The sequence below is a fragment of the Solea senegalensis genome, linkage group LG4 (assembly GCF_019176455.1).
Source record: "Solea senegalensis isolate Sse05_10M linkage group LG4, IFAPA_SoseM_1, whole genome shotgun sequence".
Classification (NCBI taxonomy): domain Eukaryota; kingdom Metazoa; phylum Chordata; class Actinopteri; order Pleuronectiformes; family Soleidae; genus Solea; species Solea senegalensis.
This window is the reverse complement of record NC_058024.1, coordinates 18,358,695-18,373,115: the sequence shown is the minus strand read 5'-3', so window position 1 is coordinate 18,373,115 and position 14,421 is coordinate 18,358,695. Positions and strand designations below refer to the sequence as shown.

At 40.2% G+C, this 14,421-nt stretch overlaps 1 protein-coding gene across 1 annotated transcript; it reads left to right on the top strand.

The window, feature by feature from the left end:
- The first annotated feature begins 1,222 nt into the window (after nucleotides 1-1,222).
- appl1 (adaptor protein, phosphotyrosine interaction, PH domain and leucine zipper containing 1) lies at nucleotides 1,223-13,142 on the top strand. The gene is made up of 22 exons (XM_044024626.1): nucleotides 1,223-1,388; nucleotides 2,900-2,998; nucleotides 3,109-3,168; nucleotides 3,699-3,770; nucleotides 4,242-4,329; nucleotides 4,647-4,688; nucleotides 5,315-5,373; nucleotides 5,710-5,856; nucleotides 6,663-6,745; nucleotides 6,817-6,978; nucleotides 7,070-7,258; nucleotides 7,353-7,395; nucleotides 7,487-7,543; nucleotides 7,804-7,895; nucleotides 8,014-8,193; nucleotides 8,316-8,368; nucleotides 9,130-9,304; nucleotides 9,598-9,634; nucleotides 9,805-9,945; nucleotides 10,030-10,080; nucleotides 10,192-10,281; nucleotides 11,161-13,142. The coding sequence occupies exons 1-22, from the start codon at nucleotides 1,335-1,337 to the stop codon at nucleotides 11,311-11,313; spliced, it is 2,127 nt and encodes a 708-aa protein (XP_043880561.1). The 5' UTR covers nucleotides 1,223-1,334; the 3' UTR covers nucleotides 11,314-13,142.
- The last annotated feature ends 1,279 nt before the right edge of the window (nucleotides 13,143-14,421 follow it).

Below are 14,421 nucleotides of genomic sequence, written 5' to 3'. Positions count from 1 at the left end.
CTTGTGGTGAAAAGTTGGTAAGACTAGATTACTTTTTCTCTTGACTTCACAGTGCATATGCCTTTGTGTGCAGGGAACTGGAGAATATCATATTAGCAATGATCACACAGACATGGGTCAAACAAGTGTTCAAAACCAGCCTTCACACACGTATGAACTACTAGAGCATAACTAACACCATGGTGTTGGAATAAAACCAGTCCAGTCTCTTGATCACTTACAAACTCAAACAGAGTGTCTATGACCAGTGTCACAGATACTACACAAAACACCAGGAGAAAATAAATGATGAACAAAGACACTGGTTTCAAATGATGGAAGGGCAGCAGTATCGACACATAAACCCACATCGAACTTTGTTGATTATTAATAGATTTAAATGTAGCAACGTCTCAATGTCTTTCTAAATGTCATCGTTGGTTTAGAATTTTGACACCGAACAAATGTCTGCAGAATGAGAAGTTTCATCATTGAGATCATTCAGTCCCACTGCTGTAAAACTATAAAACTTTACAGTTTTTTGTACTCTGATCATTTACTTCTCTAAGGACGGGACTGTGCAAAGCTCCTACATATATACCATCATCATGTACATTATATATTTTTTTATTTTCTACTTTTATGTTTGCACTTTATTTGGTTTTTGTGAGCTGCTATAACAAAAACATTTTCCTGCAGTGGGATTGATCTAATCTAATCTAATCTAATCTGATCTGATCTAATCTAATCTAATCTAATCTAATATAATCTAATATAATCACAGAAATAAAATGGCAAAAAGCATGAGTGACATGGGGTTTGTCCACATAGCCAAATTTCTCTCTGAAGTGACAACTAGATATGATGTGGTGATCAAAGTGGATGGTGTTGAGTTCAGTGTCCACATGATCTAAGAGCTGCAGTCTCCAAACAATCCAATAAACATTTGCAAACTAAAAAACAAAAAAAAAAAAGCATCACAAAGTAGCTGCACTCAATAACTGTTTATAGGGTCACTATGATTCATGCAAAAGCACACTGTAAAATTATCATGAAATCCAGTCAATCCGCCATTGTGGCTCTGATTTCTACAGGGACCCAGGGTGAAAAGACGTCCCCGGTTAGAACCAAAATGGCGCGAATTCCATTTAAACCATGAACCAATCACGCTCTTTCAAGTTATTTTCTATCCAATCAAAGTTGTCGTGGGGGCGGGGCATGGTGCAACTGGGTGGATCTGTTTTGGGTGTTGGGGATTCGTGTTGCAAAGAAATCTTGAGTGGGAGTTGTCGAAGCGATTTGTTGTGTGTTTTACCCCTGGATTGTTTCTCATTTCCATCGCACCAGCCGCAGCCATGCCCGGTATAGAGACGCTGCCGATAGAAGAGACTCTGGAGGATAGTCCCCAGGTAACAGATCTCCTCCGCGAATCCTTCCTGCAGTCCGCTAACGTTAGCCACTTTCTCGGCTAGGCTAGCTGTCTTTGTAGGCTCAGTGTTTGCCAACAAGCAAAGGAGGGATGCCGCTAACGGCCCCGCTATCTGAGGCTGTCAACCGGACAGCGTAAATGGCATTTGCCAGCTGTCTTTCGACATCAAAATAAGACCCATTTAGAGAGGGTTTGGTCAACAGACGGAAATGTTTTAACACTATCCAAAGTTGTTGTGTTATGAAATAAACACGACAAATAAACAATCCGCTACTTCCTTAGCAACTAAGCTAGATGTTTCCCCTTCCAGTGATAACTCCTCGTCTCATTAGCGGAAGTGTCATCTTATTTCTCTGTGTGAGTGCAAGATGTGAAAGTGACATACAGCACAGGATTGAAAGCTGCAGCTGCGCTGCTTCAGACGAGCAGACACACCGTCCAGTCAGGCCAGAGCACCTGCTGCCGTGACATCACTGACTAGGGTGTGGCCAGGGTCAGTCCAGTTTGGATGTAAAGGTCCAGTGTGCAATATTCAGGAAGGTTTATAAGCAGAACTTGAATATATTACCCCCAGTATGTTTGTATTAAGGGTGTTATTGCTTTTATTTTGGTTTTGGTTGCCTTAGACTAAGCCTTATGGTAAGGGTAGTGCTTAAACAAAGTCTGCCATGTTGCAGTGCCATGTTTTTATAGCTAGCCTGAATGAAAAAACAAGCAACAGCGTTTGTTTTGCGTTTCATGTTGGCAGCTCACAACGCAAACAAAGAATAGCTCCGCCCACACAAACACGATGATTAAACCAATTAATAAATAAACCTTTACATGATCTGAATCAGCAGGAATAGGATAAGCTTGTCAAAGACAACATTCTCTGTGGTATGTGAAGGCTGCCAGAGACAGGCTTGGGGAAGAGAGTTTGTTGCAATATGCAGTCTCACCATTAGATGTCAGTCATACTTACACACTGGACCTTTAAGTTCAGTTCATATGTCATCAGTTTTCACCCAGAAAGCATACATTAAAAAAAAGTATATGGTCCTCTGGTTTGCTGGGTGAAGCTAATTGCAAACTTTGCAAAAATAAATCAGTGTTAGTGTATGGGGGAAATAGTGTAATTCTCACTTGGTTTTCAATGTAAATTATATTATCTAATAGATAGTCATGTTCTCATCGTCCATCTTTTATGGCTTTATCCTCCTCATGAGGGTCGCGGGGGACACTGGTGCCAATCCCAGCTGACATAGAGCAAAAGGCAGGGTCATGACAGCAAATGAGCTTTCTGGGGTCATAAAGGCAACAAAATGTGCTTGTGACTCGGGACACACCTGCATACCAGTTTGTACTGCAGAAACAGCTAGCAGGTGTGGATTTACACAGACAACAGACATGGGTTGGTCAGTTACACAAGGGGCCATTTCAAGTTTTATGGATGAGTCACATGATTGATGCTGACTTCATTTTTTTTACTTGTACTGTGTTTTGTGTTTGTAGACCCGCTCTCTGCTGGCAGTGTTTGAGGAGGACACTGCAGCCATGTCCAACTACTGCACACAGCTCTACCAGGCAATGCAGAGGATTTATGATGCACAGGTACATACATGACAGTTAGGCTATAATTAACATTAATAACATTAATATATGGCTAGTGGTCAAATATTGTTTCCTGCTGCTCAGTGCTGTGTTTGTTGTTTTGTTTCCAGAATGAGCTCAGTGCTGCAACACACCTGACCTCCAGACTGCTGAAAGAGTATGACAAACAGGTGGGATACTCCGTACTAGCAAACAGCACTGTGACACAAACTCACACACTATTTCAGAAAACCTATAACGCCACATTAGTGCAAATCTTAAATTGCATTGACAGAAAGAGTGCAATATTTGCATTTCTATGTTTCCAATGTCTACTCTTTTGAAGATATCACACACCTTTACACTTTAATGGAATTTTCTTTTTAGATACATTTAATTTGAGTCCTCATAAATTGAACATAACTATGAAGCTCAGCAGTCAAAATGATTGTCTGTTTTCTAAACTCCTCATCGGTGACAGCAGTATTTCCTTGGCTGTGTGACAGATGACTCAGTCATCAGTCCTGCTTCTGCAGTAAAGAGGTTGAGAGATGCTTTCTCTCACTTCACTTATCAAGAATTTATTTGCTCCATGACAGAATACATGTAAATGTGTTTACATATTAAATGTATTCATAGATTAGCATGATGTGTTCAGCAAAAACATACTCTGTATTGCTCACAAGAATCTGTTGTTGAATGTTGTTTTTGTTGTGTGCAGCGTTTTCCTCTAGGGGGCGATGATGAGGTTATGAGCTCCACCTTACAGCAGTTTGCAAAAGTCATTGACGAGGTGAGAAAAGACTCAAACACAACAGAGCTCCATGACATCACATTTAGTCACTGTTCATATCTGGGAGAAGAGCGGGATACTTCAGACAGTTGTTCAGCTACTAAAAATGGCAGTAGCAACATTATGTCTTCACTTATTCAATAAAAACAAGTCTTAGCTACTTAAATTGAACATTTTGTTTTCAAAGCAATATTTGAATTACTCAGCCAATGGCACAAATATCACATACTTCTTTCTCAGCTACAATTTTTAGTTTAAAAATACATTTGTTGCCAAGATGGCAACCATATAAAGAAATTGCTCAACGTTTTGACCAATTTGAGTAGTTGTGGAATGAATGTCTTCATAATTGTTAGTATGACTGAATTTTAATGGATTATTATTATTAATGGAGTATGGACGCTCACGACGTTCAACTGATTTTTGATTAGTGTTTTATTTAAAGTCTCCCTTTTGTTTCTCTCTTTCAAGCTAAGTTCTTGTCATGCTGTCCTGTCCACACAACTTGCAGATGCAATGATGTTTCCCATCACACAGTTCAAGGAAAGAGACCTGAAGGGTATGACACACACACACACACACACACACACGCACACACACACACACACACACACTCGCAGTCAGGGTTCAAGTTCATCACAGAGATGTTGGAATGAAGCACAGCTTGCAGGCTTGTCATATCTTCTTCTATACCAAACTTTAAAACCACAACTGTATTTAATTGGCTTAACTGTATTGTAATTGGCTACACCACCGAGGAACATTGTCATAAATTAAACCTTCACCGAAATGACTAAAACACAGAGGTGTCTTAAATAAGGAAACTACTAAGGTTTGCACAATAACTTTTAGTTGTTGTTGTCTCTCTCTCTCCAGAGATCCTCACTCTTAAAGAAGTCTTCCAGATATCCAGTGATGGTAAGTTAGCACTGCTGCTAAAGCCTGCCATTCATTTCCTTTTTTTTTCTCCCTTCTCATCATAAGATCTCAGTCGTCATCCAGGCGTGTGTGTGTGTTAGTGTTCTCCTAATCTTTGACTGTCTGACTGTTTTTTTCCCAAGGAATTTCTTTCCTCGCAAAATCACAGTTGTGCCAATTATCTGATAGGACCACATGAGTTATAGGTTAACTACAGGCTAAATATGATTGAATTACCCATTATTTTTCGTCTGAGAAAAAAATCAGTGAATTCTGTATCATGATTTGTCCATTAACATTATCATAAATTTATTAGGGCCCGAGCATGAAAGCCAGGATCCGAAACCGCTGAAAGTTACCTTGACTCAACACAGTGCATTTTCAAATTTTCTGGACTAACAAAGTCAGTCTGACCTGCACCAGTTAAAAGTCACCTTTCATGCTCATTTTTGTTGATTTTTATTTTGCACTTAAATAAAGACGTCACCTTATTTTAATTGGTTACAGGCATCCTCATCAAGGAGAAAAAAAAAGAAAGAAAGTAATAATCAAAGTGAAGTGAAATAATGTGTTTCGCACATTATTTCTGCACACAATGTCTAACCTTTGGCTGTTTATGTGTGCAGATCATGACACAGCCATTAATCGATACAGCCGCTTATCCAAAAGGAGGGACAACGACAAGGTGAGTACATGAAGATCGACAATTAAAATATCTGTCACCTGGAGACAAATATCACACTTTGAATGTTCAGCTTCTGTGCAGAAAAAGAGCAATTCAATTGGTTTCACTAACAATTGCAAATTAAATTGTAATTTGCCAATTCATATAAAGTAGTCAATATGCAGCTGTGTTGGCGGAGTGTTTTCTAAGCTCATCTACACATCTGCAGCAACGCACAAGGTTCTCAATCTTGCAGCTGCCTGAAAGATCAGTGGGACCAAAAATGCAAACATTTCAAAGTGTGATTATCTGTTATATCTTAATACTGAGCTAAGGGTAAAGTTTTGTGTGCTGCAGGTGCGGGCAGAGGTTGTGGAGGATGTCTACACCTCCAGAAAGAAACAGCACCAGACCATGATGCACTACTTTTGCTCACTTAACACACTACAGTACAAGAAGAAAACTGCTCTTCTGGAGCCACTGCTGGGCTACATGCAGGCCCAGGTATGCACACACACACACACACACACAAACACACACGTGAGTCCTTTTAACATGGTCCTGAACCAGGTCCCAGTTCCACCCATGGAAGCCTCTCTTGCCACAAATCTTGTGATCTTAACCTCCTGGGTGTATCTTTTGGATTTTCCTGATGAAAGTTTGTGGTCATGAGGCAAAATCTTTGGTCAGCCTTACAAAATGGTGTCCCTAGATCCTATGACAAGACATCTCCTTGGTCAGTTTAGAGACTGTCTGGAGGGACTGTGTAAGCGAATGAAATGGTCTGCAAAATGCACTCCAGATGTGGAGATTCTTCTGCCAGCTCCCTAATATAGTCTGGAAAATACCTGCTGAGCAGCAGGGGGAGACTACGTGATCTCAAGTGAACCAATGAGCAAATGTCCTGCCTCCTGCATGCTAAAGCCAGACACCACCTCCTCACCTGGCTTCTCCATTCTCATGCTGATGTGGACATGTCTTACCCAAGACCTAAAACTGCCAGAGTGGCCAAGTCAGAGTCACATTATAATGCTTATATAACTTTTTATTTTGACATTTCTATAAACATTCATCACACAATCTGACAGCCTCAAAACTAAACTGTACTTCAATAGAGATTGCAACTGCATTTATTTTTATGAACACTGCATGTGACAGCTTCATGTGCATCACAACAACATTAAATACATGTCACTGTCAACACAAAGAAATGCTTTGACAACAAAGTGGAACAGACAGTCAACCTTCAAGTCAAGATGCAGATTAATTATAATATAATAAAATTGCTGATCTATGTTTTCTCCGTGCAGATTAGTTTCTTTAAGCTGGGATCAGAGAATCTCACCCAGCAGTGGGAGGACTTCCTGGGAACCATAGGAACCAGTGTACAGAAGTAAGAACGCCCACTTTTTTTACCTTTTTATATTCAGGATATGGATGTAATGTTTTTGTCTGTGTGTTTAGTGTCCGTCGGGAGATGGAAGAGGAGGTGCGGCAGATGCAACAGACCATTCAGCAGATGGAGATATCTTGTGACCCGCTGTATGCCCCATGTGACCCTGACCCTGTCCACTCCCCTGTCTGTCGCAACCTGACCAGAAAACAGGGCTACCTATTCATCCGCAAGTAGGGGACACACACGCACGCACACCCACACACCTACAAAAAGTTTTCAGTTGTATATTTTGCTGAAATAGCCCTTCTGGGTGTCTCTCAGTAAGACGGGTCTAGTGTCATCGTCCTGGGAGCGGCAGTACTTCTTCACGCAGGGCGGTAACCTGATGCAGCAGGGTCGGGGCGAGGTGGCGGGTGGTCTGGTCACAGACCTGGACAACTGCTCTGTCATGGCAGTCGACAGTGACGACCGCCGCTTCTGCTTTCAAGTCACATCCTTCGATGGCAAGAAGTGAGAGTGCTCCCTTTCTTTATTCCCTAGATGGTGTCACTCTTCTGAAATCTTCAGTATTAATCCCACCCTTTCTCGTTGTGTGTCTCATCAGAGTGGTGACACTCCAATCGGAGAGCAGGAAGGACTGTGAAGAGGTGACTTGTTTTTCTGTCTTGCAGCCTGCTATTGTTGACTGTCATCTATTGATTTCTTTTCTCATGTCCATCTTTCTGCTGCTTCTTCCAGTGGATTGCCACCATAAACAACATCTCCAAGAGGATCTACCTGAGTGAGAACGCAGAGGTCTGTGTGCTTGTCACAGGTTACAGAGAACATTTTGATCTAGACTATCCAGGTATCAGATCTCCGAGACACCCACATGTCTGATTAATATAGTTATTCAAGAAAATCAAAAGTTGATTTCTTAGGAAAACCAAACATCCACATAAATTAGTAGGTATCAATCTACAGTGTAAATGATGTCGCACACACACCCACAAAGTAAAACGGGAAATCCTTTCAAATTGTCCTTTTGTTTGATGCTAATTGTGCATTATTGGCAGGAGTTGGCAGCTCGAGTGAACCAATCAGCCATCGAAGCTGTGACACCATCGCCGTCCTTCCAGCAGAGACATGAGAGCATGAGACCGAGCAGGTAGTTCTGACACGATGTGATCAACAACGGACCAGTCCAAAGATATAACAGACTCCTGGAAGCCAATCAGGTTCCTAAGAATATATCTTTCTCTCTCTCTGTCTCTCTATCATTCCAGTAAAGGCCGTGTGGGCCGAGCAAGCAGCATTAGCTCTGTGGGGTCTGAGCCATCGCCTGCTCTTTCTGTACTCTCTCTGGACGCACTGGTTGCCCCTGAAACACCCATTCAATTTGATATCATTTCCCCCGTCAGTGAGGAAAACTCAGGACAAAGCAAGGCAGCGGCACAGTCTGGCAGGTGCGTGTGTACGTGTGTGTTGGATGCTTCAATTTCATTTAGTTATTTTCACCCAAATTAAGTGTATTGCAAACCAGATTAGACAGATTATCTGAAATTGTGTGTATGTGTGTGTCCTACAGAAGGAGTAATCCATTTGGAGAGTGTGGAGACAGCACATCAGAAGACAGTGAAGGTACCAGCTGGTCTTTTTTTCCCCATTATTGGCAGAATATTCAATGTGTTAAAATATAATTGCAAGTTTTTGTGTGCTGCATTGTCTTCTCCTTAATCTGGTGCATCAAACTATAGTGGCATAGTCAATCCCCCACAGTCAACACTGCCCTACTCACCCCCTAAAATACAATGTGAGAAACAGCAGACTGTGCAGTATTATCACTTTTATAACTTCTTTCCAGACTCTAGAAGCTGCACAAAAATGTTTAGGCACTAGTACTGTAACTATAACTTGTATGTGTACATGTACACTTAAAAAAATATATCTCCCCATAAACTCTTCAAGAAAAAGTTTACTTTGAATCATAAAGGTAGAATTTGACACATTTTCTTAGAGACTTGCATACAACTGCTCCCCCTGTGGTCATTCGAGAGACCACATGTTTCAGAAAGTAAAGTTTTATGTACAGTCAATGATTGCAACATTATTCAATCCAGGCCACTCCAATCCAGTTTATTTATCAAGCACATTCAAAACAACGTAGTTGAACAAAGTGCTGTACAGTAACAAAGCAAACATTTGCCAACAGATCACATTGTCACTTCTCCCTTCAGCCACAGGGTGGCAGCAATAATGCCAGGGTACACTGTTAAACAAAATCTTGACCAGATGCATACATGTATTAAATAAGACAAAACGATATGAGAGAAACGTGACTCTAATGCATGTTTCCTCTGCCTGCTATACCTGACATACTCTGTTTTCCCCGTGTTGCCCAGAATCGATCCTCCACCAGCTCTTCATCGTTCGCTTCCTGGGCTCCATGGAAGTGAGGGCTGCCGACTCGGCTGATGTCATCTCCGAGACCATGAGGCAAATCCTGGCCGCCAGAGCCATCCACAACATCTTCAGGATGACCGAGTCTCACCTGCTGGTCACCTGTGACTGCCTCAAGTATGATTCACTGTGTGTGAGAGAGAGAGAGAGAGAGAGACAGAGTGACATAGGCAATAAAATAAGAGGAATTACAGTGTTCGAGTGGCCAAATGGATACAGTTCATGCCACTAAACCACAATATCCATACAAATGGTTTCTGTAAAAATTCCAGTTTCCTCTTTCCTTGTTGACTGTTGAATTAAGTGTAAAATGGCCCCAAAAAACATTGATAATGAATAAATAATTCTGACATTTAAAAATGTCTTTTATTTTAATATTTTTCTACTGTATATGTGTTTCTTTTTTTCAGGCTAATTGATCCTCAAACACAAGTCACTCGACTCAGGGTAAGACATCATGTTTTCATGAGATGAGATGCTGAAGTTTCTGGCATTTTGAAATGTGGCTTTTACAGTCCTCTCTTTCCAGATCTGTATCATTCCATGTCCCATATCTTTCTCATCTTCCCGTCGTCTTTGTCCTCACTCCCTTTCTTTCTTTCTCTCTGCTGCTGCAGTTCCCTCTGTCCAGCATAGTCCAGTGCTCGTCCCATCAGGACAACAAGAGGCTGTTTGGCTTTGTTTTGCAGTCGGCAAGCGGCCGCGGCGACGGCCGAGCCATCTGCTACATTTTCGAGTCCAACAATGATGGAGAGAAGGTTGTCTCACTGCTCATCTTTTGTTCTCACTGTCCAACACTCTGTAGAGTTTGTCTGACATGTCGGTCTCTGTTTGCCCTTTAGATCTCTGACAGTATTGGTCTGGCCAAACAAATAGCCTTCCACTCTGAGATGGTGAGATTCAGTTTAAAGTCCATCAGAACCATAGTAATGAAGCAAACTCCCTCACACGTGGGTGAAGGTAACGATTCCTCTGGATCTTGTCTTGATGTTCTTCTTGTGTAGGACCGTAAGGCGGTGGAGAAGCAGAAGGAGCAGGACAAGGCCAAAGAGAAACAGCAGGAGGAACTCAGCAAACAGAAACAGATAGAGAAGGTGAATTTTTGTCTTTATCCTTTAAACCTCTTATAACCGTCATGATGATCAGGCCGCAACAAATTATGTTGTTTTAATTGTCAAAAAATGTTCAATGAGGGAGTGCTGCTGCCCCCTTTCCCAAGATAGCTTTCACTTTTTAGTTATTCAACCATTTAGGAATACTGGTACTGAGAAGCTGATGAATCTTAGTCTGTGATTGGGCGCTTGTTTCGTGGAAGTCCCGAGGGCTACCGTAATGACAAGTATATGGGCGCAAAGCTCTATTTCTCTGCTTTCCGGTACCCATCCATCCCTCCCTCTTCTACCGCTTTACGGTAATGAGAAGTACGCACGCCAAATCCTGTTGGCGACGACAGGATTGGTAACAGAGGAGTTAAAGGTCCAGTGTGTAACATTTAAGAGGGTTTATCGGTTGAAATTGAAGATTCTGTTGATAAGTACATTTGTGTAAGTGCTTTTGAAGTCGAAGCTCACTACGCAAATGAAGAATAGCAATAGCCTCTCGTTCGCTAAAGCACTTGGAAGAGGGAGGGGTGAGCAAAGGTGTCCGTCATCTGTCACAATCTGCAGCCTCATTAGATGTCCCTATTCTTACACACTGGAACCTTAACCTTTAATAATGAGTCATTTCCTCGAAAGCCTAATTTACACATACAGTGGATGAGCTCTAGTCTTTTTAGGGTGTGTTGTAAAAACAGTGTATTATTCATCTGGATTAATCAAGGAAAATGTATAACATGACCTGTAAGATTATTGAAAGATGCAAACCCAAAGTGACTGGAAAAACATTTATCCATATGTTAAACTGTATGTGCTTTAATGTGGAGCATGACTCCTTTAGATATTTGACTAAGTCTTTAAGTGTTGTCTCTTCAGGATCTGGAAGAGCAGAGCCGTTTGATCGCAGCCTCAAGTCGTCCTGCCAACCCGCCTGCCTCTGACGGACATGTCCTAGTGCTTAGCAACAGCCAGTCGGAAGACAGCGACGCTGGTGACGAGGTGAAGAAGAAAGGCGAGTCTGAAGCTTAGTGATACACAGAGGCTAGTCCCACCTGGTACTGTGGAGGCAACAGCTCAGGAATCAGAGGAGAGGAACAACATCCGCCCACCTGGGCTGCCTACTATGGAAAAACATGTGCCCCGTTTGTGCGGTTGTGCTCTGAAATCAGAAGTCAAGCTAAACGCACCCTCACTATAAGAGGAGGAGTGGACAAGGATAGGTTTCATAATGGACTTGTGTTAAATTCTGTGTGTAAATTTGCTGCTTTTTGTACCGGCTCTGCTCTTAAATGCGAGATGTTATGTTGAACAAACAGGTGAATGCAAATGGTCCACGAGAGGACTTCAAAATATAGATTAACTTGTACGTATTTGTTTTATATGTTTATTTTATATTAAAAAAAAAAGAGCTAAGAATAATGACAGAGGATATAAATCTGAACAATATGTGAGAAATGATTAACAAGGTTCTGAGGGAGAAGCCTAAAAAAAGAAAACACAGCAGGAACATTTGGACAGAGTCACTTTGGCCACTAGGAGCTCCCAAAGGGCAACGGCACTAACTCAGCTGTTTTCTCTCCAAACATGAAAAACAGTCGTCTACAACACGAAGTGAAAGCGAGAGACCAGGGACTTGTTTTGAAGAGTCCTTCATGTTGTGATGTGTTCATTGTCTGACCTTTTTTTTTTTGAACATCCTATGATGTTATAGTTACTCCATTACTTTCATCCATTTCACTCCAATATGAAAACGTCTCAGAAATCTTTTCCTGAGTCTTGAAACTTGCCGATGCGATGCATTTTATCAAAAGAAATTTAAAGAATTGAATTTGGTTGTAATTTTTAAGCAAAAATACCAAAGATCTCATGGTTTTAACTCATTAGCCTTGAAAGTAACTTGAGTTTCCTTCTATGATGTCTTGTAATTTTTGGAGAAAACAAACCACTGTAAACGCATCGACTTGCGCTGAAGGAAATTATTTTTTTAAGTTTTCAGATGTCAGATTGAGTTATTTTAAAATGTAGAATTGGTCATAAGATCTTGTAGCCATTTTTTTTTTTTTAAAACAAAATGACAAAGAAAATGAAAAACAGCAAATATGAAGTTTGATGATCTCATGTGAACATCTAGGTCAAAGCTGGGCTAACTGTTTGAAAAGATGACATTCCTGGACTTTTTTGCTTATTTATTCATTCACCTTAATATCGGTTTCCTAATTTTGCAGTTTTTATTAACACTTCAATAGAGATACTGCAATTTTCTCTATTGAAAAAGAAAAGAGAGTAGAAAGTCCCAGCTTTTAGTTTCTCTGGTTCATTTTATTCATTTAGTGAACGTGTTTGATAAAAATAGGGACCTTCTCTGCCGAATATTCAGCCAAGTGCATTTCTCTGACTTCACAATATTTCTCTGTGCTTTCACACGCAATTATCTGGGTCATTGTTTGAGGCCTTAAATGCTTTTTTTTGTTCATTAATCAGTCTTTATCCTGAGTAAGTTGGAGTGATGTGAGCGACCTGAAGGAAAACAACTGAACACGCTTCAGTTTCAAGGTCTAAGATGTTGCATGTATAACAGACAAACCTCCACAGTGAGCAGAGGGAGAGGTTAACATGGCGAAGAGCCTAAATCAACTGTTACTAGTGAATTTATTTTTTGTTTTCCTTTTGGGGATGGGACAATGTCTTGATGCAACTGCAGGTGAAGGAGTCACGTTGATGGAGCTGCACTTTAACATCCAACAAAATAAGACAGAATTGCTATTGTTGAACTGTAAATAGAATTCAAGTAATTTGTCAATGTTCCAGTGTCATGATTAATAAAAGGCTTTTCAGAGATAAATAAAACACTAACCCCACCTGCCCGTGTCAGTCAAATGAATACAGTCTTTTTCAGGTGAAACCAATTATTTTAAACTGCAAGAATATTTTAGTTTATATTTATTAAACGGAGGAAATTTTATGTTAATTTTAATGTTTGCACTTTTTTTTCTACTTTTTGGACTAGTCATAACAAAGTTGTCCATGGGAATGAAAGATGTGTGGAGATGAAATGAGTAAATTTACCAGATATTAACATATACAGATTCTCAGACAATAGAACAGGCTTTTTAAGTTATAGACATTGTAAATAGATTATCAGCAGTGAAGTATTTTAATGCTTCTAAAGCCCCAACAGGTGATTATGGTCATCTACATCAATGCCAATTTTCCAGTGTTGTAATGTTTTCATTGTCTGACTTTGTTTTTTGAACATCCCATAATGTTGGAGTCTCAAAAACCCTGCACACATGGTGAGAACATGCATACTCCACGCCCCATTCATACATACAGGAACACACAGAACTCAGTCATTTTAAAGTGATAGTGATGAATCATGGCAAGTACTCCCTCACTTTCATGAGGGTGTAAATGTGCCACTGACAAGTATTTCAATGAACTAAATTTAGTTCACATCGAGTGCAAATTACACCATTGTGATAAGGTTTCAAATATTATATTGAAGCTAATGTCTGTCTTTACATTCATTAATAATGAAAATGTAATGGGATATGTTTTTTTTCCCTAAACTAGTCATAATGTAAAATAATTGTATTTTGCAAATGATAAGGTTCAGCGTAAATACATTCAGTGTGTGTGTTTCTATAGGTCATATATTCAGACTATTTTTTTTTGGTTTTCTTAAAAGGTATGGTTAATTTTATATCACATTTGTAGTAGTGATATAAAGTAGCAATAATTGTGCAGAAGTCACAAAATACACTTTTCTTTTTGTTCATAAAAACGAGCCAAGTAAACTGATCTGTGATGTACAGTATTTGTGTTAACTGAATAATAGGCACTATAATCATACATCATATTATGCTAAATTTGGATGTATTTTAAAAATTCCTATTACTAATTAAGAGGAGGGTGCCAGGTCAATGCCCTCATCTGCCTAATGCTGAGGTCAGACTGCACATTTTAAGCACAATTATAGCGCGATCAACAGACACGGGACCGGTCAGCCCAGAAAATCAAAGATCATTTTATATGGTGTCATAGTGATTGACAATCAAGGCCAGATCTTGGGTGACTCCATATTTTCCACTGACGTTGACCCAATGTACAACAAAAATGGCAAAGCATATGAAGATG